Raw genomic sequence first — 27,849 nt, forward strand, 5'->3', positions numbered from 1 at the left:
TCCACTGAGCTACACCAGCCAGGGCTCATGATAAATTTTTAATCATCTATGGAAATAGTCAAACTAGTGCTATCAAGAAAACAGGAAGAGAAAAACCAGGATAGACTTAAGTACTGGAATTCAGGTGTGGTAAATTTCCATCATTGCTGCAAGAGGGCCTGGATGTAAAGGGCCCCGCCAGTGTCTTACATGATGGTAGATGGCATGAGATTTCATGGGCCAATTAGATGAAGTGACTGGCCTATCTTATTAAACACTGGCATGAGTTCAGCAAAATTACTGTGATTTGTTTTCTTGTGCGATCAAGTTTTTGACCCAGATACACCCACACCCACAGTAAGATAGAAAAGTGGGGATGACAAAAAGAATTATGACAATGTATCAAATAAAATCTTGAAAAATAAAATTTGTCATCAAAATTAAACAGCATTAATTGTACTTATAATAATTATGTGTTTGTTACCTACTGAAATAGACTACAGACCCCTAATAATGAATGAATAAATGAAACTTTTTACGGAATTTGTATATCTTATGTGTTTATATCACTTTTCAGTTTTCTGCAGAATTCTTTTAAGCCTATCAATAAATATCAGCTGAACCAATAAACAACTTGGTACAGTGGCCATGATGGGTATTATTATATTCATTTACTAAAGAATAAAATTGACACTTAGAAGGAGTTGGAGCATCATTACAGTAAGTGTAGTTAGTTCCAGGGACAGGGACAGCTCTTTCTTTAATCCTAGGCCATCACTCTTTCGATTAGACTACACTTTCTGGTTTTGGTGGGAAAATTCTATTCTAGGAAATCTCAGATTGTGTCCAAATTTTAAAACACAAAATCTACTCTCACCTGCATGCTTTGGCCCCAAAACTGGTGAGAATAGTGTTTTTGTAAAATAAGGGCTGCTTCACTCTACTGAAAAACAAACAAAGATTGCATGATTTAGTTTATTTGCATGACCTCCCAGGACAGGGAGTCAGGGCAGATCAATGAACCCCAAGAAGATCAGTCAAGTGATAATTATGGTTTCCCTCTAAATTCCCAAAGCAGCTCAGAAAGTTTCTATTGAAGCTGTATATGAAGAAACTATTTAACTAAAGTTACAATAATTTATTATCCCTATTAAAATTTGCCTATTTCCCCTTCTTTTAAAAATATTTTATTTATTCATTCATTCATTCACTCGTTCGTTTATTCATTCATTCATTTATGTATTTATAGAGAGGAGGAAGGAGGGAGAAAGAGTCGGAGAGAAACATCAGTGTGTGGTTACCTCTCATGTGTACCCTACCGGGGACCTAGCCCGTAACCCAGGCATGTGCCCTGACTGGGAATAGAACAGGCAACCCTTTGGTTCACATGCCAGCACTCAATCCACTGAGCCACACCAGCCAGGGCGTAAATTTAATCTTTATTATATTATTTTCTCCTTTACCACTTAGTCCCCTTATATCCCCTCCCCTAGCAATCACCACACTGTTGTCCATACCTTCACTCCCTAACCTCAATGCCTCCACTCCCTAACCTATCCTCGCCACTCCCACGTCCCCCCTCCACCTAGCTGTCATGACAGATGATAGCTGTCATCTAGGAGTCTGTCCCATTTTCCTTGTCAGCTCAGTTTGTTCATTATATTGCAGTTTGTTCATTATATGTGCAATATAATGCTATTTCTCTTTTTCTGACTTGCTTATTTCACTTAGCTTAATGTTCTCCAGGTCCACCCACACAAAATACCAGTCTCAAGAACAACAGACCAACGTCACCTATCAACCACCAAACCTACCTAAGTCTGAGACTACCGAAATCTAAGGGAAAGCTGGGTTAGTAGAATCTCCCGAGAACAGCAGTATTCCTTTCTCGCGATAGTTTGGTCCACCTCCCTTTTCCTCTGTCTCGGAGGATCACTGTTAATCTCGCGATCTTTGGGAAGTTCCGTTGGGGAAGATGGCGGCGGCCGGGAGCACCCTTCTCTTCTTGCCGCCAGGGACTTCAGACTGAGCCTTCCTGGGAAAAGTGGGGAGTACTGGTGCTCTGCGTCCTGGGAGCCCGAACTAACTTGATTCCTCCGTTAGTGGTGGGGGACGGCTTATCCTCTTGTGTAGGACTCAGGCCTTCCCCACTGTCAGGATGAAGGCTCAGGGGGAAACCGAGGGTGAGTAAACTGAAGGGAAAAGCAGGGGGGCGCGACACAGCTGGGGGGAGCCAATCTGAGAGGAGCTGGGGTCGGATCCGTTCGCGAAGGCCACTCTCCGGAGGATGTAGAGTCCAGGAGGCGGGATTTGTGTGAGTTTTAGGTTTTGATTGCCTTCCCTGGTGGTGGAGAGCTCCGACTTTGGGGTGACGGGGGCTCCCAACTTCTGTGAATGTTCTGCTTAGATAGGGGCAGTTATTGGTCCTCAGGGAATTTGATCCTAAAATTATGGAAGACCAGGCTAGTGAATATAAAATCATTCTTATACATCGTTCTAGAGGAGACGTCTGAATAATGACATAAGAACAATAATACAGAGCTGTTCATCAAAGTACTGGAGGGTGTTTTTGCTTGAGTGAAATGATTAGGTCCCTGTGATATTGAAAGCCAGCGGTTCCCTACAGCGTCACCGTGTTCAGATCTTGTACTATCGTATATTTTTAAAAAATGCGTTTGGTTTTCATCTTTTCAGTGGCTGGACTAACTCAAGAACTGAAAACAACTTTTCCGTGGAACCTTACTTTGATTCTCCAAAGTTCTACACTGCAGTTTAAACGCTTTCACAATATTTTGGACATAGTTCTGTTACAAATACAGCTCACTGTAGTATTTTTTTCTTTGCTACTTTATTCTAAACTCTGTAGATCAGGGACCTTGCCTTACTTATCATTGTACATTCCCTGGGATATGAATAGTTGCTCAAAAAGTGTTTGATTTGAGAATTAATATAAAGATATTTGTCATCGGCTTTCTCAAGGAAAAGAAGAGGGATATGTTTTAAAGTGGAGAAAGAAGAAAGATTTGCTCCTTGGGTGCTGAGGAATGACAGATGTAAAATTAGGCAGGAATTTTGTCTAGTTTGCTCGCTGCCAAATCCCCCTGCACGTAAAATAGTGCTTGATTGAATGAGTCTTGAAAGTGGGAATTCCCAGAAATGTTTCCAGAACTATAAACTGGCTGAAATAGCCCCAGAAACAATTACCCAGAACATGAGGGTATTGGAGGAAGGAGTTCGGATCTGGGTTTAGAAGTTGTCACTGCCTTAAGTCTGGTGACATTATTTTTATTTTTTCAGTGACACCTTTTCTGTAGCATTCCTGCAACTGATTAACTTTTGTCCTTTTAAATTTCAATTAGTAATGGGTGTCTGCTTTTTGTTTGTTTTAAATAAAATAAAGTTTATTTAGAAAGTTACAGAAGTAGTAGAAGTCAGCCAGCTGAACTGCTTAGGGTCAGGAAACAAATTACAGAAGCAAAAGCAGGGCCCTGGGAGCTTAGAAGAAGGAATGGCTAACAACGCACCTGAGGGGAAGAAGAGGAGGAAGGGAAGTCTCCCTGGAGGAGGAGCATGCTGTATCTTTGTTTTGAAGGGCATATGTCATTTTGCTTCGTGTGATATTTATTTCTGTGTTAACTTATCCGCATCCTTTCACAGATGTCATGCCAGGCATATTGTGTCTTTACATTGCCAGTGGTCTTTAGCACAGGTCCTTGCTGATACTAAGCTGTACAGGAATTAGAGGGTTTAAGGGTGGAGGAGGTTTGTTTACACACTTAGTTCTGGATCCAGTCTTGTCTAACTTTCTCTCACCACTGCTGGAAACTCATCCTTTAGATATTGACATCTTCTCTGTCTGTATAGTTTTAGTTTGGATTCAAATAGGAGAAATCTGAATGACAAAGCCTGTTTTCTTGATAATACCTATAAATCGATCTCTTACAATTATGAAAAAAGATTAAGAAAGTCTGTATTTTCACATTGAAAATCAACTATCCTTACTAGGCCATGTTCAAGTGTACAGTCTACACAATTGTCAAGGAATTTCATATATATCATGAAATGATCTTGTCACTAAATTATAGTCCTGATCCTGAAACACAATTAGAGGTGGTTCTTTTTTGGTTCTCATTAAAAGGTCAAATAGAAAGTAGTCCTGTTCTTTGGTGTTTATTAGATTAGACCTATAATTTGTGTGTCTTCTTGTCATTAAAAATAATTCTTTATATGTTTTGAAGTGAATGAGATTGAAACATTTTAACTGGGTTCTTGATATGTGGGGGGGTTGTTTGTAAGAAAAACTATAAGATCTTAAAAGAAGAGTTTCTAACAATGTCTTCTGATTTATATCGTAGAGTCGGAAAAGCTGAGTAAGATGAGTTCTCTGTTGGAACGCCTCCATGCAAAATTTAACCAAAATAGACCTTGGAGTGAAACCATTAAGCTTGTGCGTCAAGTCATGGTGAGGATTGTGGTGTGTGCTTGGATAATTATTTAATAAGCAAAGCTCCCTGTGTAGAAGTTTTCAAACTAGCTATTATGTCTTTGCTTTTTTTTTTTTAAAGATTTTATTTATTTATTTTTAGAGAGAGGGGAAGGAAGGGAGAAAGAGAGGGAGAGAAACATGGATGGATGCACGAGAGATACATTGATCTCTCAGGCCAACTGGGAACCTGGTCTGCAACCCAGGCATGTGCTCTGACCCTTCATTGGTAATTGAACCAGTGACCTTCAGTTCATAGGCTGGTGCTCAATCCATCGAGCCACATTAGCCAAGGTTGTCTTTAGTTTTATTTATCATAAAGTTGATAGCTACCATGTACTCAGGTGTTTTAAGAGTGTACCTAAGAAGGAGATAGGTTTATAAAATTGTGTTAATCATGAGTTATACTACACTGGGGTACTTCAGGCAAAGGTGCCAAGAAAAACACCAATAAGAGACACACATGATAGACTGGAATAGAATCATTCTTCACTTCCTGTCAGACTCTTGGAGACTAATGTGAAGCTAGCTAGTACTGTCATTGTACCTATACTAGGGGTTGAGTTTGCAGTTCATTCTTTTTTTTTTTTCAAAGACTTTTTAAATTTATTTTTAGAGAGAGAGGAAGATAGGGAGAAAGAGAGGGAGAAAAATATGATTAGTTGCCTCTCACACACCCGCAGTTGGGACTGGCTTCCTCTTGACAAGGTATCAAACTGGCACTGAGCCACACCAGCCAGAGCTGCAATTAATTCTTAATTTACCTATTCACTCCATCACCCTTTTTATCTACATTACTACCCCTTCCTGAGTCATTCATCCAAATGTCAATCCCTTAGTTAAGTGGAAGACAGGGAGGATAGGGGACTGGATGTTAACACTTCATCCATGTGATTCCAGTGGTAGTCAAACGATATAGGAAAACTTCTGTATTTTCATACTGTTGTTCCCAGTTCACCTGGGCAACGGTTAAGTGGGTGTGTTTACTTTGTGTTAATTCATGGATCTCTTTGGACTCTTGTATCTTTCTGTATGTATGGTTTACTTCAATGAAAATACCCTCTCCTCCCCGCACATCTTACCTGGGTCCAGAGTAAGTTCAGTTTAATAGATTTATTAATGTTTAAAAGAATCATATTAGTATAGCACTAGCAAAAGAACTGACTTTGCTGTCAAAAGACCTGTATTTTTGGCTGGTTAGCTAAGTTGGCTAGAGCATTGTCTCAATGCACCGAGGTTGTGTGTTTCATCCCCAGGCAGGGTACACACAAGACGCAACCAATAAATGCATAAATAAGGGGAACCACAAACTGATCTCTCTCTCTCTCTCTCCCTCCCTCCCTCCCCCTCTCCCCTCCCCCCCCTGCTTTCCCCTTGTTCTCTTAAAATTAATCAAAATTAAAAAAACAAAACCCTGTATTTTAGACTTGACACCAGCACTTACTACTAATATGACCTTGGACAAATTATTTAATATTACTGAGTTTCAGTTTTCTCATTTGGAAAGTAGAGGCACACAATACCAGTTTGCTTTTCCACATTCATTAAGTGCTTCATTAATGTTAATAGGTCCTTGGAAACCACAACTTTAAGCAAAATGACATATAGCAAAACCAGTATTACCATAGGCTAATTGGCATACCCAAGAGTTGAGGTCCTAGGACATATTTCTGGTCACAAAACCATCACCAAACTTCTAAATAAAGACACAAAACACTTCTAATATTAAACATCGAGGGGGGTGCAGGGTGGAGGGGAATGAAGGGGGAGAATAGAACAACTGTAATGGCATAATCAATAAAATAAAAAAAAAAGAAAAAATAAACATCGAAATAAATGTGAACCATACATACATTTAAGGAATAGTAGTAAAAACAAGAAAATTATTTTCCAACCTGCTTATTCTGGGTCTACCCAAGACCCTGAACTAGGATCACCCTGCTTGTCCAGGGCCTTGGGTGGCCAGTGCCTATCCTCGCAGCTCAGGGTGCAAGGATAGGCTCTGGCCTATGGATGTCTCACTGTGGACAACATGGCATTCCATTGTGGGTGTACTCACACATACAGTCATACTCACTCAGAATGGGACAGTTTAGACGTGATAGTTAATCTGCTGGGCATATCTTTGGGACATCGAAGATAACTGGGGTACCCAGAAAAAAACCCACACAAACATGGGTAAGAATGTGTAAACTCCACATAGACAGTGGCCCCAGCTAGGAATCAACTTTTGTTTTCTCATCAGTGTTATGAGACAAAGTTATTCAAGGGCCTGCTGTAGTTCTGTTGTAAGGATCAAATCAGATATTAAAGTGTCACGTTGCTAAAATATTTCTGTAACTGTAAATTCTACAAATGTATGTACATCTTCTGGCTCAGAATTATGTGCATAAAAGGTATTTAAATGTTTTATTTTTTAAAAAGATTTGATTATTTATTTTTAGACAGATGGGAAGGGAGGGAGAAAGAAAGGGAGAGAAACACCAATGTGTAGTTGCCTCTCATGCGCCCCTACTGGGGACCTGGCCCACAACTCAGGCATGTGCCCTGACTGGGAATTGAACCAGCAACCCTTTCGTTCACAGGCTGGCGCTCAGTTCACTGAGCTACACCAGCCAGGGGGGAAAAATGTTTCAAGTAAAAGAATGGCAATTTTTACAGTCTGGGAATTCAGAGGTTGTCATTTTATTACTACAAGGCAACCATATTCTAGTTTGAAATGTGTTCTGTATAATCGATATTGTCATTAGACATCATGACAGAGGAATTTTAGGTGGCTACTAAGAACTGTTTTGGGGGGGGTACCAGTGCCTTGGTTTGGTCACCAAAACTCCCATTGTCTACTTTTTACTTTTGCTGATTCAAAATTGTAATTTTATTGGTATGTCAGTACTTCGAATTGTTTTCAACAATTGACATATTAACATATCTCAGTAGATTAACATGTAAACCAGAATGACAATTTATTTAAAACAAAGGGTCTGTCTTTTCAGTTACCAAAAATACTGGTATTCATTGTCCAGAGGGGTTCATATACCCCTTGTCTGTCTATTCAGGGTATAAAGGAAGCCAGATTATTAATCAGATGTTTGTTTTGTAAGGTTGGAATTAGAGCAGAGGGAGATGGATTTAGAGCATGGAAAAACCTAAAAAACTATCCGTATATCATAAAGCTGTTCACATTTCTGGGAATTGGAATGTTGTGCAGAGAAAAGCATCTTCCTTGGCTAGGGTCAGAAAAACTATGCCATTATTTTTTCGCTTTTTTTTTTTTTAAGATTTTATTTATTTATCTTTAGAGGGGAAGGAAAGGAGAGAGGAAGACAAATACCAATGTATGGTTGCCTCTCGTGCGTCCCCTGCTGGGAACTGGCTTGCAGCCCAGGCATGTGCCCTGACTGGGAATCGATCCTTTGGTTCGGAGGCCTGCACTCTATCCACTGAGCTCTGCCAGCCAGGGCTGTTTTTTCTGCTCTTTGGGAATCCCTTTTCTGGACTACATAATCTGTTTCTTAGAGTCAATCTACTTTGACTGTGGTGTCATCATATTTCTTAGATTACAAACAACTCATCAGATTAGATTTGGGGATTGCTAAATCTTGTGAGCTACCCCATTTAACTGAGTAAATTTTACCACGTAGTTACTTCTAAAGGAGGCTGATCTCATTTGTTACATTTTGATTCTTCCTAATTCCCCTCCCCGTGAAGGTTATCTTATTTTTTAAAAATACTTTATTTATTTATTTTTAGAGGGAAAGGGAAGGAGAGAGGGAAACATCAATGTATGGTTGCCTTTCGTGCTTCTCCTGCTGGGAACTGGCCTGCAGGAAACTGGCCTGCAACCCAGGAATATGCCCTGACTGGGAATCGAACCGCAATTGTCTGGTTCACAGGCCCTCGCTCAATCCACTGAGCTACACCAGCCAGGGAGAAGGTTATCTTATTTTTTTAAAGATTTTCATTTATTTATTTTTAGACAGAGGAGAAGGGAGGGAGAAAGGGAAAGAAACATCAATGTGTGGTTGCCTCTCATGCACCCAGCACTGGGGACCTGGCCCGAAACCCAGGTGTGTGCCCTGATTGGGAATTGAATCTGGGAATCAAATCTGCAGTCCTTTGGTTCGAAGGCCAGTGCTCAATCCACTGAGCCACACCAGCCAGGGCAGTTATCTTATTTTAGATGTGGGAATACCTTTTCTACCTTAATGTATATGGATATGGATGTATCCATGTACTGTATGAACTTTCCTCCTTTGGCTGGATTGATAGAGTAACAGTAAAAAGTGTACTTAAAAAAAGTTTATAGACATACCAAAAGTATATACAGACTATAGGATATAGTCTACAGACTAGTCTGAAGTATTGGTACTAGGATAATGTATGTGTTTATCTGAAACACTGTTGGTTTGGTTAACTTTTTACCTCAAATTTTTTCCCACTTAATACAGGAGAAGAGGGTTGTGATGAGTTCTGGGGGGCATCAACATTTGGTCAGCTGTTTGGAGACGTTGCAGAAAGCTCTCAAAGGTTTGTAATCATCTTAGAAATATGCTGATTTCTTAAAACATGCTGTTTAAGAAAGATTATTTTACACTTACACTAGATATATGAATTGAGATAGGTCAGCTTTCTATGGTAGGCATTGTTTTGGCTTTCATTATGAAATTGAGATATGAGCTCTTACCTGAACTTTTATAACATTTTGATCTTATTTTGGAGGTTGATAGAGACTCCAAAGATAATTGGTGAAGTGTAACTATAGATAGCAGAGGAAATTCTTTTTTTTTTAACATGTTTTCTTCTAATTAATTCTCAATAAGATGGACATTTTAATGTTAAAGGGTTTTTATTGTGTTTATGAACAAATGTTTTCAGGTAAGCAAATGTAAAGTTTAAATCATGAACTTCATTATTCATACTTACAATTACCTCTTCTATTTTGGGGGAGAAATGAAAGCGAAAAAAGATTTTACTTTGATGCATTGCAAATGTACCTTATTCAGCTGAATTTTTTTTTTGTTTAATCCTCACCCAAGGACATTTTTTCATCACTTTTAGAGAGAGAGAAAGAAAAGAGGGGGAGGGAGGGAGGGGGGAAAAGGAAGGAAAGAAAGAAAGAAACATTGATGTGAGAGAAGCATTGGTCAGTTGCCTTTTTGTACACATCCTGACTGGGGATCAAACCTGCAACCTAGGTGTGTGCCCTGATCAGGAATTTGAACCCAGGAACCTGAACCCGTGACCTCTTGGTCCGTGGGACAGTGCTCCAACCAACTGAGCCACACCCACCACCGGGAGTGATGTTTTTTAAATTGTGGTAAAACATATATAACATAAAATTTACCATTTTAGCCATTTTTAAATGTACAGTTTATTGGCATTAAGTACATTCACATTGTTGTGCAACCATTGTCACCATCCATCTCCAGAACTTACTTACTTTATTTATTGGCGGTGAAGGGAGGGAGAAAGAGGGAGAGAAACATTGATGTGAGAGAAAACCCTCAGTTGGTTGCTTCTCCTATGTGTTCCAACTGGGGACCAAACCTGCAATCCAGTCCCACGCCCTGACTGGGAATCAAACTGGCAACCTTTTGCTTTGTGTGATGATGCCCAACTAACTGAGCCACACTGGTCAAGGCATCACCAGAACTTTTCATATTCCCAAATTGAAACTCTGTATCCATTAAATAGTGACTTCTCATTTCCCCCTCTCTCTAGCTAATAAGATATTGATCTTTATTATAAGTACTAGCAAATATCTTTAAATTAAAGATAACTTGTCCCAAATGAGTAATGAAAAAGGGTAAGGACAAAGGTCCAATAGTGTTTTTCAAATAGGTTTTTGGTTTTTTGTTTTTTTTTTAATCCTTATTACTGCGTGGGCCACAGCTAACCCTTACCCAGGTGACCTTTGTGCAAATTATAAGCATTTGATCTATTGAATGTGTTTATCACTTTGAGAGGATGGATATACTCAGGGTGTTGCTGTCTTTGAAGAATATCATTTTATTTGGAGCATCCTTCGTGATTTCCTTTTTTCACTGTTTCATAGTAACATCTTTACCAGCAATGACTGACCGTTTGGAATCCATAGCAAGACAGAATGGGTAAGTAGACTATCTGTAGGCAGAAATGTTTACCTTAGTGTTGACTTTGGGTGGCTTTATTTATGTGTCTTCTATTAATTTTTGTTTTGATTTGTTCCTGCTAGACTGGGCTCTCATCTCAGTGCCAGTGGCACTGAATGTTACATCACGTCAGATATGTTCTATGTGGAAGTGCAGTTAGATCCTGCAGGACAGCTTTGTGATGTAAAAGTGGCTCACCATGGGGAGAATCCTGTGGTATGTGTTGTCGATATTTCACTGGAATCTATGGGGTTTACTTAGAGACATTAATTTTAAAATTGTTGGGGTTTGAAATAGCTTGGGTGTAGATTTTTTTCATGAGCCACTGTAGAGGTGATGTGATGGGTTACAACATGTACAACATCAGTAGTTATAGAATGGAATTTAGAGTAATGTGGGTCCATCTCTAACAGTATCCAAAAGCCTTGGCGAGTGGAAACACCAGAGGAACCCTTTCCATTTCCTGTACACAAACATGACTTGCAGTTGAACTACAGGTGTTGAGGATTTAGAGATAAATAACAATGTTCCTCTCCTCAAAGAACTTAAAATAATCAAAATGGACAGATAATCTAGTATATAGCTGATGTCTCTGAAAAATCCTGTAAAAGAGATGAATCTAAAATGTGTATAACCAGAGAATTGGATATGAATTCCAAGGATAGCATTAAAGAGAGGTCCTAATATTTCAAACGAGTTTCTGAAAGTTGATCCTTTTATAAACTATTTTGTATAATTTGATCTTTAATTTCCCACTCCAAACCCACAGTTTACCAAATAGGAAGAAGATATCTGTTGATATCTCAATAATAAGGACCTTCTATAGTTTTAATGTTTTTGTTCTAAAGCATGTGCTGCTAATAAGAGAAAAATTATTGGTATCTTCAAAGGTCTTAAAGTAGTTTAATGTTTTAACATAATTTCTTTAATTTCAGAGCTGTCCAGAGCTTGTGCAGCAGCTAAGGTAAGGAGAGATATATTCCATGATATTAGCAGATAATGCTGTTCTTTAGAGCTAGGTTTGTTTGTTTGTTTGTTTGGGTATTTGTTTTTATTATAGCTAGGTTTTGAGGCCCATCCAAGGTTACCTTCCTTGGCGAATTGGAGTGGTGAATACACAATACAGTGTACAGTGTATTATAGAAATGCGAACCCCAAACCTGCACAGTTTTGTTAATCAGTGTCACCTCCAATGCATTCAGTGAAAGGCAGGGTGGGGGTGGGGACAGGAATTACTTTCCTAAGGAACAAATTTATTTTCTTGGGTCAAGATTTTTCAGAGTCTATACTTGTTCACTTTCAGAATTGGCTTAGCTTGATTTCCTCCCCTATTCAGTCTAGCTCAGGGTTTCTCAACTTTGGCGGTACTGACGACTTGGATTGGAAAAGCCTTTGCTCCAGAGGGCTGCCCTGTACATTGTAAGATGTTGAATGTGGTGTCTCCTGAGTTGTGACAATCAGAAATATCTCCAGATAGTACCAACTGTCCCTGGAGGGCAGCAATCACTCTCATTTGAGAACCACTCATCTAGCTTTTGGAATTCTGAGTGGAGCAAGAATGCCATCCAATTATTGAATCAGAGAAGGCTTGAGGAAATTGAGTCTACACACGAAAATAACTTTTTTCACTTTAATTTTGAGAAAAATTGTTTTTGCTTTTAAGGCATATTGCGATATACTCCCATCATAGTGTAGTGCTAGGTTTGATGAATCTTTTAGCAATTGATGGTTTTTTTTTCTCTTGGTTTATCTTTTCCCTTTGAATTAAATTGAAATTTCCATACTTAAACCCAGAATTAACTCTTTGGGGATTCGAGAAAGTAATTACATCAATTTTATGTATTAAATACAGTGAAGTTTTCAGATGACACATGGACATATCTTAGGGTGGTAACATTGAGGAACTAGATTTTATATGGAGGTTCTCAGTGATCAGTTTAATGTACTTATAACCAAGTGCACCAAATTTGAACCAGTTCTTAAAATTGCAGTTTGGCCCTGGCTGGTGTGGCTTAGTGGACTGAGTGCCAGCCTGCAAACTGAAAGGTCACTGGTTCAATTTCTGGTCCGGGCAGGTGCCTGGGTTGCAGGTGGGTCCCTGGTTGGGGACATGGGAGAGGCAACCAATGGATGTATCTCACACATCAACGTTTCTCTCCCTCTCTCCCTCCTTTTCCCTCTAAGAATAAATAAAAATCTTTTTAAAAATTAAAATTATAATGCAACATAAAAAAATAAATTTTCTATGATTTAATTGAATCATTAATTCTAGGAAAGCTATATTACCCCCCTTAGTCCAGAAAGATGGACATTGGCTTAGTCCATAAAGCCAGTATTTCTGGTTCTAATCTGGAGTAGGAGATTGTTCTAATTTATGAACTAGTGGTGTTCTGAAGTTAATTTGTGAACATGTTTGGAAGTGGGAACCTCAGCCTTTATACCTGATATTTTTAGTCATTTTGTATAGATTGTAATTTTAAGGTAGGGAATATATTTTCTGCTGTTCCTGTTTCTTTTTAGTGCCTTCATGGCACTTCTAGCTGTAAGTATTCAATAAATGCCTGACCAAGTATCTGACTTTTTTTAAGTTTGAAAAAAAGATACAGAGAGAATTGTTGAGTTGTGTTGGATTCCTAAGCCTGCCCACAGAAGCTATTTGACTAAGAATTCAAGCTGGACTAATTGGTTCTTGAAAGCCAGGAGTCATGGCAGTACTAGTTTTGTGGGGGATTTTTTTCCCCTTAGGGTAGATCTAGACATAGGACCTTTGGAATATGTGGTTTGCCTACATAGTACCCATCAAATTTTCTCTAGGTCATCCATCCCTCTCTAGTGTTCATTTATCCTCATTGTTCTTATGTTTTCATTTACTAACAAGTGTTCTATTTTCTCAATTTATTTATTTCCTCTCCAATTGAAAGTTTTTTTTTATCCTCATAACATCTGGTCTTCTTACTTATATATGCAGAGGAAAAGGAAGTGATTTATTTAAACCAAGTCTCATTACCTAGGAGCATATTAGTATATAAATTATCAGGCCTTTTTAATTATATTTTAAACTGTTTATTAGCACCTTCCCCAGAAAACGTGGACAGAGAAATAAAAACATTTTATTTGCTTTTGCTACTTTTGATCGATTCTAGAAAACTGGCTGGGGCTAAAAGAGTACAGCAAATTATGAAAATTAGTTTGATATAGCCATGATTTTGGCACTTTGTTGTTAAGATTAAGTAGTAATTATATGTTTTATTCTCCTCCTCTCTCTCCTTCCCTGAATTCCTTGCAGGGAAAAAAATTTTGATGAATTTTCTAAGCACCTTAAGGGTCTTGTTAATCTTTATAACCTTCCAGGAGACAAGTAAGTATTTTTTTTTGCTTCGCTTTTGTTGGAAAAATCAGTGTATATCTATAAATTATTTTGTGGTTAGAAATATGACAAGTCTTCTGCTTTATCTTATTTGTGATGTCTAATAATGACAATCTATAGCTCAGCTTCTAATTCAATGTTTTTTTAAAGCTTTTTTCTTTTTTTTTAATTAAGTTTAACACAAACTTATTTTTATTTTTTAAAGATTTTATTGATTTATCTTTAGAGGGGAAGGAAAGAAGAGAGGGAGAGAAATATCAATGTATGGTTGCCTCTCGTGCCTCCCCTGCTGGGAACTAGCCTGCAACCCAGGCATGTGCCCTGACTGGGAATCGAACCAGGATCCTAAACGTATTTTAAATAAATAGTATCTGCATTGATGGATTATCATACTGAAAGAAGATGATAATCCTTGAGATGTCTTCAACATTGATTTCTGTGCTGAAAGAAATTACTTCTATAGAACTGGCTTGTCATTTTTACTTTTATAGTACACAGGATTCTGTTAATCTACTTGGCTCTTTTAAAAAGGTGAAAGATTTATACAATCTGAAGAGAAACCAAAGTATACTTGGCTCTTTTAAATAGGGATAAAAATTAGCTTTGAAGGAGCACTATGGATTTATTTTTAATTTTTTTTTAGTTTTTATTTTTTAGAGAGAGGGGAAGAGAGGGAGAGAAACGTCAATATGTAGTTGCTTCTTGAGCACCCCCTACTGGGGACCTGGCCCACAACCCTTTGTTCACATGCTGGTGGTCAATCTATTGAGCCATGCCAGCCAGGGTTGAAAGACCACTATGGGTTTAAAAAACCTTTTAAAATGTTTTTTTAATGGCTGTTTTACTTGCTTCCAATATAGACTTGCACTCTAGTCTTTTTGTATTTGTTTGTTTGTGTCTATGTATGTATGTATATATTTTAACTGTTTAACTCTTGTTCTTATTTACTTTTAGCAAACTGAAGACTAAAATGTACTTGGCTCTGCAATCCTTAGAACAGGATCTATCTAAAATGGCAGTCATGTATTGGTAAGACTGGCTGAGGTGGCGGTTCTGTATGAACCCTCTGGGTACCTTGTTCCTAAAGGTTTTCACATAGGGGGTTGTTGCCAGGGTCCTATTATACAGGGTTGGGCAAAAGTAGGTTTTTAGTTGTTTGTATGGAAAATAATACAATAATTATTAAATAATACAAGAATAAACTGTTTTACGCACTCACAACTATAAACCTAACTCCCCCACACACACTGTGTGTATCTCTATAATGGGTATACATTATTATAACATCTACATTTTATCTACATTATACATCTTGTGCATTTCCTTTCACTTTTCAAATGTTGACTGCATTCCATTTTCTGAGTTTCAGTATCCCTAAGTTGTTGGTTGGTATTCCCTAGGTTTTAACTTAAGACTTGTCAAACCTGGCCTCCCATCTAATAAATAATAATAGTGATTTTTTTGTCACATTATATATTGCTGTATACTCAGAAATAATCCTTTCACTTTGAATATGAAATTCAGTTGTTATATGCACAATTACAGGACAGGGTCGTTACTCTAAGTCTTTTAAGAGCTGAACCCATTTTCGCAGGGTGCAATAATACCTTCAGGGCTTAAATACAAGCAATCATAGGTCATCTGTCTTGCAGGAAAGCAACCAACGCTGGTCCCTTAGATAAGATTCTTCATGGAAGTGTTGGCTATCTCACTCCAAGAAGTGGGGGTATGTGATCCTATTTTGCTTACTTAGAAAAATGTCTAATTTTAGTTTAGGAGTCACTGCTTAAAATTTTACTTTGGGTTTATAAAAGCAGAGGGAGAAAATCACCAGTAATTTTTGTATGTGTAATGATTTCTAAGGTAATTAACACCTGTCTTCACTAAATTTTACTTTTTTACTTGTGAAGTAAATTGTTGCTCCTAGAATCAATACTTACGCATCAGTATAGTTTATAAGCTGCTTTGGAGCATGAGTCTTATATCCGTGAAACTATTTCCCTGTATATAGGTATATAGAAATGGGAATGTTTTTCTTTATTTATATTTTACCTGATGAAGATGTAGTGGTAAATGTTATTTTTCATAGGCCATTTAATGAACTTGAAGTACTATGCTTCTCCTTCTGACCTACTGGATGATAAGACTACATCTCCCATCGTCTTGCATGAGAATAATGGTAAGACTTTAGCTCTGTAAAACAACTGAAGATTTTGTTCCATGTTTAAAAAGTATTTTTAAGAATGTGAATGCCCAGCCCTGCTTGCACTTTCTGGTTTGCTACTCTGTAGTAAGTTTGCCATCCCTACGAAAGTTTGCTCCTGATGTAGTCGTGTGCACGCACATACATGCATACCTATCTACATATGTGTATATACATATACATACATAATAATAAAAGCTTAATAAGTGCTGCTGTGGAATAAGTAAATGAAAAGTTATAAACCACCTGACTTGAAAAAATCCCTTTAATCATTACTTCAAAGGTGAAGAAATCAGCCAACTTACTAAAGAATTACAACAATGTATATTATTTTCTGTTTGCACTTAAATACACTAAAACAAAATGAGAAATGCCCTAATGTCTCATTTGGTGCCCTTGTAACTTCATTCATTGATTATCCTATAATCATAATTTTATTTAAATACATTCTAAAGTTAGAGAAAAAGAATAAATATCAGTAAAAATTGTTTCCTTGGACTGCATTGTTTTCTGGGTTTTTTTGTTTTTTGCTTTTGTTTTATTTACACACAGAGAGAAATATGGTTGCTTAGAAAGGTAACTTCTGCCCTGGCCAGCATGGCTCAGTGGTTTGACCACTGACCTGTGAACTGAAAGGTCAATGGTTTGATTCTCAGTCACGGCACATACCCATGTTGTGGGCCCTATCCCCAATTGGGGGTGTGAGAGAGGCAACCAATCAATGTATCTGTCACACATTGATGTTTCTCTCCCTCGTATTCTTCCTTCCTCTTTCTCTCTCTAAAAATAAATCTTTTAAAGAAAGGTAACTTTTGCATTTCTAAGTTATATAGGTATTAAAGTATCTGATAGACAAAATAAGGCTGACAAATTATACAGAAGTTAGCCTAGTTAGTCTTTTTTTCTTCTTTTTTAATATTAAGATCCTTGTCTTATAATTTGTGTTACTTTGGAAAAATACCCTTTTTCTTTTTTATTCCCAGTTCCTCGATCTTTGGGCATGAATGTATCAGTGACAATTGAAGGAACATCTAATATGTATAAACTCCCAATTGCACCATTAATTATGGGGTCACATCCAGTTGATAACAAATGGTAAGTCAGATATAATTAATTTCAGGATAGCAATGTCCATTTTTTCAACTTCAAGCCCAGTGTGAAACAACTGTTATTTTCACTTGATTTCTCCTAACCTGACTTTCTAGAGATTGGCTTTTTGTTTTATTCATGTAATTTCTTTCTTCAATGTCTATTTTAATATCCCTCTCTAAAGTCTGCTCATAGAACACATTCTCTGTCCTGAGAGAACTGTGCTAATTCCTCTGGTTTAATGATTGCTGCGTTTTTTTCTCATGGGACTTATGTTGATTTGGAGTTATGTTGGAGTGATAATTAGAGCACATGTCTTATAATAGACATTTGATTAGATATATTAGGGTTAACAAATAGGATGTTCCATAGTTGGGGGAAAAAAGTTCAAAGAGTGAGTTTTGATAGGCTTTGTGAGCATATGTTTATATGATCAGACATGTCTAAGAATGGGTGTTGAGATTTTTCTCATTTTCATATCAAGTCAAAATCCAACCCTCCACTTTTGTTTGAAGGACCCCCTCCTTCTCCTCAATCACCAGTGCCAACAGTGTTGATCTTCCTGCCTGTTTCTTCTTGAAATTTCCCCAGCCAATACCAGTATCTAGAGCATTTGTTCAGAAACTTCAGAACTGCACAGGTGAGTTTTAAGCATCAGGAGCTAATCTTGTTATGAATGCGAAAAGCAAACTTAGACCTCTTTCAGTCTTGAAAGCCTCAAAAAAGTACTGATGGGTATAAATGTCATGGTGTTTTGTACTGAAGTACTTTTTGAATAAATGGACAAAGTAGAAGTTATGAAGGAAAACTAAGCTGTCAACATTTTGATCTTATTGTGATTATTATGTTGATCCTTTTTTCTCCCCAGGAATTCCATTGTTTGAAACTCAACCAATCTATGTGCCCCTCTATGAACTGATCACTCAGTTTGAGCTGTCGAAAGACCCTGATCCTGTACCTTTGAATCACAACATGCGATTTTATGCTGTAAGTAAGGCCCCATAAACTATTGTAAGTTATGTTTGGACCTAAGATCTGAATCTTCCCTTATAGAATTACTGAGGTCAGATAACCTACTTTTGGACTGCTGGATCATATCCTATTTCCTCAGTCAGGCAGGAAATTACAGAAATCTCTGGGACATACCGAAGAAAGAACATGAGCTTCTCAGTCAGGAAACAACATACATTTCATTGTTGAAATTTCAGATGAAACTCTTTTAATGGTATTTTGAACTTTTACAAGCTTGTAAATAGGTATTCTTATTAATTTTTTCAAGTCCTGTGAGTTTATAATCTGGAAAGGTCCTTCCAGTACAGAGAAGAAAGTGCTAGAATGAATAAATTAAGGAAAGTTCCAAAACCTTATCTGTACTTGAGTTTATTGGAATGTTTGGTGATAGTGTAGACTAAAGTAATAGTTCCCGAATTCTGGCTACATTTTATTAAAACTTTGTTGTCTTTAAACTTGGTTGTGCGAGAAGGCACAATGTTTTCACCTATAACCTCCATCTTGGCGGAAGTCTGGCTGCATTTTAATTAAATGTAGAGTATTTTATAAAAATACAGGTATGTTACTAACTGTTCAGGAACCTCTTTTATGTAGATTTCTGAGGTAATTTTTATGTTAGCTAGATTAGGAAACACTAGCAGAACATTTACAAAAAAAGAGCCTTTTTGGCCAAGTGAGTATGTGGCATTTATAACACCAGCTAACCAAAGAATTAACAGTGGGGTTCTTTTATTCACCAAGAAATTGCTGTTGAGTTTTGAGGCACTGGGGTTTTTTTTTAGGATAGTTTGTGATTGGAGTACAGTGGGTGAGTAACATTAATTTCCTTTGTTCTTTTTGCTTAGGCTCTTCCAGGTCAGCAGCACTGCTACTTCCTCAACAAGGATGCTCCTCTTCCAGACGGCAGGAGTCTGCAGGGAACCCTTGTTAGCAAAATCACCTTTCAGCACCCTGGCCGGGTTCCTCTTATTCTAAATCTTATCAGACACCAAGTAGCCTATAATACCCTAATTGGAAGCTGTGTCAAAAGAACTATTCTGAAAGAAGGTACTGCCTTTCCTTTTGATATACTTACTGGTAGCTGTAAACTGAAAACTCCAATTTGGTGACCCATCACATTGCCTGTAGAACTTTTAAAAAATGCATATATTTGGCCCTGGCTGGTGTGGCTCAGTGAATTGAGTGCTGGCCTTCCAACTGAAAGGTCACCATTTTGATTACCACTCAGGGCACATGCTTGGGTTGCAGGCCAGGTCCCCAGCTGGGGTGTGTGAGAGGCAACTGATTGATGCATCTCTCTCACACATCAATGTTTCGCTTCCTCTTTTTCTCCCTCTCTTTCCCTCTAAAAATAAATAAATAAGATCTTTAAAAAATACAGCTATTTGGTTTCCACATCCACATGAATTGAATTAGAACCTCAGTGGGAGGTGTTGGGAATCTACTTTAAGCTCCACAAATAATTTGATGGAACCAACCTATAAAGTGGCATTTGGAAACCACTGTGTTTGGGGGGATGTGGGGGTGTTGCAGTGGATACTCTTTCTCTGCATACAGCGACATAATTGGGTAGCTAAGGGCCTGAACCTTGCATCAGAATATAAATTAGAACTTCAGATGCTATAGGAAGAGAGGACTTCTTGATATCTTAATTTTAGGTTGTTAGGACAATGCTTTCAGTCCTGATTATATTTCCCTATTCTTTTGAGAACTTAACTCTATAGTTTAAAAAGGAGTGAAACCTGTGCCCCTTTCTTTTCTCCCAGGATTCTGGAATGCTGGTGTTTTTCCAACAGTTTGCTGTTGGAAGCTTTGATGTGAATGTTGGCTACTCTAGTTGACCATAGTTACTTTTTACCTTAGTTGTAAAGCGCTTCAGTAATAGAGATATATCAATGCAAATGGTAGGCAAGAAGAAACAGGGAAGGTAAATCAGGAGACATTTTTAATGGGAATAAGAATTGCTTTAGAAATGAGAAATTGTAGACACAATTTGAAATTGTAGAAAAGCAAACACAAGTGTGCTTATGGCTCTTCTATTTCATGAATTCAAATCTAGGAGAATTCTCCAAATAGCTTCAGGGCATCTAAAAGTGAGTTTTTTAAAGCTAGTTATGAAATTAGTCCTACAGAGATGCTTTCTGCCAAGCAAGTATGTGATCTTTATCTCTGTGCTGCCAGCATGTTTGCTGTAGGAGTGTATGATGACAGATACGTGTGTATTTGGCTTAAGTATATTGTTTTAGATTGTAGCCCTGTATCCCTGCTCAACAGATTACGGGTTGCACCGCTAACAGCTGCAAACACTGATAGAAAGCAGGGCTTATGGCAGTTGTTCTAGGTGTCTGCTTATCAAATAGAATGAGGAACTCCTCTTGGCCATACTTATATTCAGAATTCACTTTTAAGGCAAGTTGTTTATATCTGTCAAGGTCTTTAACAATTTAGGGATTACCGTAAATGCCTTCATTTTAGAAAATTGAAATTTAGTTACTACTTTATTTTGGAGTAGTTATAACATAAACTGGCAGATTCCTTCTATTAGCTGTGGATGATATAGTAGGTATATATGGGAAGAACTGTGGCCCCCAGTGCTCCTCTTGTCCACTGTGGTTGAGAAATAAGTTGCCCTGGACACAGTCTTACTGTTCCGGTGGGAAAGTGGGTGGTGATTCCCTCCAGTGGAGAATTCCCCATGCTCTTCTCCCAAATGGCTTTTATTGGGAATGGTATGTGTAGGTGTATACATGCATAGTTCATCAAACAATGTCAGAAAGGCTACAGTCATACAAAACAGGTATTATCTATAGATAACAATTGAAGGAACACAGAGATGTGTCACACAGGTCGGGGTCTGTTAGTCATGCTGAGGCCAGAGGGTCTTTAAGACATGTTTCATGGGGTAAGGAGTTTATTCCTTATGCCTTGAGCTTAAACATCTGGTTTATGTCACTAGGGCTATGGAAAACAAAGCAGAGCAAGCTTCAAAGGATACAATGTATTCATCAGGCCTGATTCCCAGGGCACCTTCAATGTTAGAGTCCAATCATGTCTGCCACCTGTGTTTTTACCTGTATTTCCAGGGAGACTTACCAATCCCTTTCAGGGCTTACTCTCCTGGGACTACAATGTCAGAAACCACACAGTGCAGTCCCCAACAGGTACAGGCTCCAGCTTCCAAGGGAAAAAATTTCATTCTTTACACTTAGAGATTATCATTTACTTGTCTCAGGTCTTGTTATTTGGTTGATTATTTTATGATCTTTTCTTTGTCTTTTAGATTCTCCTGGGCTCCTCCAATTTGAAGTGTGTCCCCTCTCAGAGTCCCGGTTCAGCGTATCTTTTCAGCATCCTGTGAATGACTCCCTGGTGTGTGGTGAGTTGTGTGGGTGGCTGCCACCTCTCATGGCAGCAGTTTGGTCTTGATCTCTTTTTGACAAGTCAGAAGCTGAATCGATCTCAAGTACCTCCTGTATATTTTGTCTTTTAGTGGTAATGGATGTGCAGGACTCAACACATGTGAGCTGTAAACTCTACAAGGGGCTGTCAGATGCACTCATCTGCACAGATGACTTCATTGCCAAAGTTGTTCAAAGGTAGCACTGGCCCTTTTCCATCAGAATCCCAGTAAGAGGTATATAATGATGAATTGGAAATTTAGGAGGAAAGCACTTAGTCACTGCTTCAAATTTACCCTTCTCTGCTTTTGGATTCAAAAGCAATATGAGCTTTGGTTTTTTAAATATTATGAGAGTAACGGGAAGTAAGGTAGGTAACTTGAGGTCTGGTGTTAGTGTTCTTTTAGCAGGGAGAGTGCAGAAATAAGATGTAGGTTTTTTTTCGCTTATCCTCTCTGTCATTTCTTAACATATGTAACATGTCAGTGGCAATGTGTGGGAAGATAATTAAGCCAGTTAGCTTTCCAGAAACATTAATATGTAATTGTGAGATTTTTCTTGAGCAGGTACTAGGACCATTTTGTAAATAAATTTTATTGAAACACATGTCTGTTTTATTTACGTATTGTCTGTAGCTGCTTTTGAGGTAAGATGGCACAGTAGTTTGGCAGAAACCACATGATCTTCAAAAGTCTAAACTGTTACTGGCCCTGTAAGAAAGGTTGCTGACATGTTCTAGAGCAAAATGTTTTCAAATGTAGGTTTCTAAAAAGAAATTTATAACCTAAACAGTGCTTTGCTTTAAAATAAACAAGATTTCTCCCTGGCTGGTGTGGCTCAGTAAATTGAGCACTGGCCTGCGAACCAAAGGTTGCTGGTTTGATTCCCAGTTGGGGCATGTGCCTGGGTTGCAGGCCAGGTCCCTGGTAGGGAGCATGTGAGAGACAACCACACATTGATGATTCTTTCCCTCTGATCTTCCCTCCCTTCCCCTCTCTAAAAATAAAGGAAATAAAATCTTTTTAAAAAACCACATAAGATTTCACCCTGGCTAGTGTGGCTCTGTAGATTGAGCACCAGCCTGCAAACCTAAAGGTTACTGGTTCAATTCCCAGTCGGGGCACATGCCTGGGTCCCAGGCCAGGTCCCCTTTTGGGGGCATGAGAGAGGCAACCGGTCTAGGTGTCTCTCACACATTGGTGTTTCTCTCCCTTTTTTTCTCCCTCCTTTTCCTTCCCTCTAAAAATAAATAAAATCTAAAAATATATATATATATATAAAATAAGTAAGATTCCATACCAATAGCAGCACTTTACACAGTACAGTTTTCGGGTGATCTAAGCCATTAAGGTTTAGAACTTGATGGGTCAAGAGATTTTTCTACTGGTCCATTAAGATAAATGTATATCCCATTTAATTATTTGTAAAACTCCAAAAGGAGGGCATTTTTTTAATGAGTTAATTATTACCAATTTTGGTTCATTATAATAGCTAATTATTTGGATTCTCATTTATGGTTAGTTTGTTTTTGGTGGTGCTTCAAAAAAGGCCGACGATTATCTATTGGTCCATATTCTTTTAGAATAAATACCCAAAGCTCTGGCATTTCATAGAACTGTTACTGCCTGTGGGGTCTCTTGCCTTACCTGAAAACTGCATTACTGCAAACCTCTGATGATAGATCTGAATCTCAGGCAAAATTAAAGCCTGTTTTCCTAATGAAAAGTTGGTTTCATTCAACAACTAGTGCAATGTTAACTTTGTTTTTTCCTTCTTATCTTAACAGATGTATGTCCATCCCTGTGACGATGAGGGCTATTCGGAGGAAGGCTGAAACCATTCAGGCCGACACCCCAGCACTGTCCCTCATTGCAGAGACAGTTGAAGACATGGTGAAAAAGAACCTGCCCCCGGCTAGCAGCCCAGGGTATGGCATGACCACAGGCAACAACCCAATGAGTGGTACCACTACACCAACCAACACCTTTCCGGGGGGTCCCATTACCACCTTGTTTAATATGAGCATGAGCATCAAAGATCGGCATGAGTCGGTGGGCCATGGGGAGGACTTCAGCAAGGTGTCTCAGAACCCAATTCTTACCAGTTTGTTGCAAATCACAGGGAACGGGGGGTCTACCATTGGCTCGAGTCCGACCCCTCCTCATCACACGCCGCCACCTGTCTCTTCGATGGCCGGCAACACCAAGAACCACCCGATGCTCATGAACCTTCTTAAAGATAATCCTGCCCAGGATTTCTCAACCCTTTATGGATGCAGTCCTTTAGAAAGGCAGAACTCATCTTCCGGCTCACCCCGGATGGAAATGTGCTCGGGAAGCAACAAGACGAAGAAGAAGAAGTCATCAAGATTACTACCTGACAAACCCAAGCACCAGACTGAAGATGACTTTCAGAGGGAGTTATTTTCAATGGATGTTGACTCACAGAACCCTATCTTTGATGTCAACATGACAGCCGACACACTGGATACACCACACATCACTCCAGCTCCAAGCCAGTGTAGTACTCCCCCGACAACTTACCCACAACCAGTACCTCACCCCCAGCCCAGTATTCAAAGGATGGTCCGACTATCCAGTTCAGACAGCATTGGCCCAGATGTAACTGATATCCTTTCAGACATTGCAGAAGAAGCCTCTAAGCTTCCCAGCACTAGCGATGATTGCCCACCCATTGGCACCCCTGTTCGAGATTCTTCAAGCTCTGGGCATTCTCAGAGTGCCCTCTTTGACCCTGATGTCTTTCAAACCAATAATAATGAAAATCCATACACTGATCCAGCTGACCTTATTGCAGATGCTGCTGGAAGCCCCAGTAGTGACTCTCCTACCAATCATTTTTTTTCTGATGGAGTAGATTTCAATCCTGATTTGTTGAACAGCCAGAGCCAAGGTGGTTTTGGTGAAGAATACTTTGATGAAAGCAGCCAAAGTGGAGATAATGATGATTTTAAAGGATTTACATCTCAGACACTAAGTACTTTGGGGGTGCCAATGCTTGGAGGTGATAATGGGGAGACTAAATTTAAAGGCAACAGCCAAGCTGACACAGTTGATTTCAGTATTATAGCAGTGGCTGGTAAGGCCTTGAGTTCTGCAGATCTTTTAGAGCATCACAGTGGTAGTCAGAGTCCTTTGTTGACCACGGGGGACTTAGGGAAAGACAAGACTCAAAAGAGAGTAAAGGAAGGCAATGGTACCAGTAGTAGTAGTCTATCAGGGCCAGGATTAGATAGCAAACCAGGGAAGCGCAGTCGGACCCCTTCTAATGATGGCAAAAGCAAAGATAAGCCTCCAAAGCGGAAGAAGGCAGACACTGAGGGAAAGTCCCCGTCTCACAGTTCTAACCGACCTTTCACCCCACCTACCAGTACAGGTGGATCCAAATCTCCAGGTAGTTCAGGAAGGTCCCAGACTCCCCCAGGTGTTGCCACACCACCCATCCCCAAAATCACTATTCAGATTCCTAAGGGAACTGTGATGGTGGGCAAGCCCTCTTCTCATAGTCAGTATGCCAGCAGTGGTTCTGTGTCTTCCTCAGGCAGCAAAGGCCACCACAGCCATTCTTCTTCCTCTTCCTCCTCTTCTGCTTCCAACTCAGGCAAGATGAAAAGCAGTAAATCAGAAGGTTCATCAAGTTCAAAGTTAAGTAGTAGTATATATTCTAGCCAAGGGTCTTCTGGGTCTAGCCAGTCCAAAACTTCATCCCAGTCTGGGGGGAAGCCAGGCTCCTCTCCCATTACTAAGCATGGACTAAGCAGTGGCTCCAGCAGCACCAAGATGAAACTTCAAGGAAAGCCATCATCACTTATGAATCCCTTAAGTAAACCAAACATATCCCCTTCTCATTCGAGGCCACCTGGAGGCTCTGATAAGCTTGCTTCTCCAATGAAGCCTGTTCCTGGGACTCCCCCATCCTCTAAAGCCAAGTCCCCTATCAGTTCCGGTTCTGGTGGTTCTCATATGTCTGGAACTGGTTCAAGCACTGGCATGAAGTCATCTTCAGGGTTAGGATCCTCAGGCTCATTGAAAACTCCCCCATCATCTAATTCTTGTACAGCATCATCATCTTCCTTTTCCTCAAGTGGCTCTTCCATGTCATCCTCTCAGAACCAGCATGGGAGTTCCAAAGGGAAATCTCCCAGCAGAAATAAAAAGCCATCCTTAACAGCTGTCATAGATAAACTGAAGCATGGGGTTGTCACCAGTGGCCCTGGAGGTGAAGATCCAATGGATGGCCAGATGGGGGTGAGCACAAATTCTAGCCATCCTGTGTCCTCCAAACATAACATGTCAGGAGGAGAGTTCCAGGGCAAGCGTGAGAAAAGTGATAAAGACAAATCAAAGGTTTCCTCATCAGGGGGCTCAGTGGATTCATCTAAGAAGACTTCAGAGTCAAAAAATGTAGGGAGCACGGGTGTGGCAAAAATTATCATCAGCAAGCATGATGGGGGATCCCCCAGCATTAAAGCCAAAGTGACTTTGCAGAAACCTGGGGAAAGTAGTGGAGAAGGGCTTAGGCCTCAGATGGCCTCTTCCAAAAACTATGGTTCTCCACTCATCAGTGGTTCCACTCCAAAGCATGAGCGTGGCTCTCCCAGCCACAGTAAGTCACCAGCATATACTCCCCAGAATCTGGACAGTGAAAGTGAGTCAGGCTCCTCCATAGCAGAGAAATCTTATCAGAACAGTCCCAGCTCAGATGATGGTATCCGACCACTTCCAGAATATAGCACAGAGAAGCATAAGAAGCACAAAAAAGAAAAGAAGAGAGTAAAAGACAAAGATCGGGATCGGGACAAAGACCGAGATAAGAAAAAATCTCATAGCATGAAGCCAGAGAGTTGGTCTAAATCACCCATCTCTTCAGACCAGTCCTTGTCTATGACAAGTAACACAATCTTATCCACAGACAGGCCCTCAAGGCTCAGCCCTGACTTTATGATTGGGGAGGAAGATGATGATCTTATGGATGTGGCCCTGATTGGCAATTAGGAACCTTAGTTTTTAAGACAAAAAACATGGCCAGAGAAAAACTAAAGTTTATAGGCAAACCATCACAGAGGGTGAGTCAGACAGGTCTGATTTTATGTTTAAGAATGTTAAATGGCATGTCTTTGACACTAGGCTGGGTGAATTAGACATAGCCAAACCCTACTAGAGAGATCATAGGTTTGATTCTAGGGTTTGATTACTAAGAATCACTGTTCCTTGGCCAGAAAAAAAAAAAGTTAAAATATTTGCTTATGAAAGGGAGGGGGTGGGAGGGACATAGGGAAAGGGAAGGGTGGGAAACAGTTTTGTGGGAAATACTCATATATATTTTTTTCTTCCCTTTCCATTTTTAGGCCATGTTTTAAACTCAATTTTAGTGCATGTATGTGAAGGGCTGGGCAGAAAATGAAAAAGCAATACATTCCTTGATGCATTTGCATGAAGGTTGTTCACCTTTGTTTGGGTAGCTGTCCATTTGAGGCATGGACAAATGAAGGACTTTGGTTATTTTGGACACTTAAGTAATGTTTGGTGTCTGTTTCTTAGGAGTGTTTGGGGGAGGGAAGATAATTTTAGCTATTTATTTGTAATATTTTAACCCTTTATCTGTTTTTATACAGTATTTCTTTCTAACTCTGTGAGGTTCAGGGTCAAAATGATGGGAGTGAAAAGACCAAGGCTTATTTGATTGTAGGGAGCTTGTAGCTTGTAGCTTGTAGCTATAGCATCAAGCCCAGCCTAATTAGTCAGAGCCCCCCTTTGACATTAAAGAGAAAAACCAAAAGGTATTTTTTTCAAGATTTTTCATGGCATTCAAACATAGGAATATTAGGAGTTACCTCCCTATAGAAGTCATTGATTTATAGCCTCTTTTTCCTTTACAAAAAAAATCTGGGCTGGCTTTTGGGGATGTAAACATGTTTTCAGATGCAGTAATGTTTAATGTGGGACAGCCTCCCTGACCCAGAGTGGCATGAAAACCATTGCAGAATTAATAGTTCTCCTATTTCCACAATGTGCCAAAAGTCCACACCCCAGCATTTTGTTTGTAGGAGAACTGATGCCATTCCTGAGAGCTGGGCTCCTTTCTCTTCACAAGGAGGAGTCCAGACCTTAATCACTCATGCTCCCTTAGAGAAAACAGTAAAAAAAATTGCAGCCATAGTTCACTTA

At 39.2% G+C, this 27,849-nt stretch overlaps 1 protein-coding gene across 2 annotated transcripts; it reads left to right on the plus strand.

Moving 5' to 3' along the window:
* Nucleotides 1–1,940: 1,940 nt before the first annotated feature.
* On the plus strand, nucleotides 1,941–27,840 carry MED1 (mediator complex subunit 1). Of its 2 annotated transcripts, XM_037140599.2 has the most exons (17): nucleotides 1,941–2,162; nucleotides 4,335–4,441; nucleotides 8,911–8,989; nucleotides 10,518–10,572; nucleotides 10,677–10,809; nucleotides 11,529–11,557; nucleotides 13,880–13,951; nucleotides 14,915–14,989; nucleotides 15,613–15,686; nucleotides 16,050–16,139; nucleotides 17,147–17,258; nucleotides 17,768–17,892; nucleotides 18,121–18,239; nucleotides 19,109–19,310; nucleotides 21,544–21,639; nucleotides 21,754–21,859; nucleotides 23,448–27,840. In XM_037140599.2, exons 1-17 carry the CDS (start codon nucleotides 2,138–2,140, stop codon nucleotides 26,674–26,676), a joined length of 4,728 nt encoding a protein of 1,575 aa, XP_036996494.2. In that variant the 5' UTR covers nucleotides 1,941–2,137; the 3' UTR covers nucleotides 26,677–27,840. The 2 variants fall into 2 exon arrangements, with proteins under 2 accessions (XP_036996494.2, XP_053529153.1); XM_053673178.1 differs by lacking the exons at nucleotides 1,941–2,162; nucleotides 4,335–4,441; nucleotides 8,911–8,989; nucleotides 10,677–10,809.
* The last annotated feature ends 9 nt before the right edge of the window (nucleotides 27,841–27,849 follow it).

This window comes from Artibeus jamaicensis, unplaced genomic scaffold, assembly GCF_021234435.1.
Source record: "Artibeus jamaicensis isolate MK-2021 breed Jamaican fruit bat unplaced genomic scaffold, CSHL_Jam_final contig_1998, whole genome shotgun sequence".
Taxonomy (NCBI): domain Eukaryota; kingdom Metazoa; phylum Chordata; class Mammalia; order Chiroptera; family Phyllostomidae; genus Artibeus; species Artibeus jamaicensis.

Bases quoted from the DNA above. Each gene is read 5' to 3' on its own strand.
- MED1 (XM_037140599.2), top strand. From the start codon at position 2,138: ATGAAGGCTCAGGGGGAAACCGAGG. The intron at 2,163-4,334 runs GTGAGTAAACTG...TTTATATCGTAG, and splicing joins GGCTCAGGGGGAAACCGAGG to AGTCGGAAAAGCTGAGTAAG. The intron at 10,573-10,676 runs GTAAGTAGACTA...TGTTCCTGCTAG, and splicing joins TCCATAGCAAGACAGAATGG to ACTGGGCTCTCATCTCAGTG.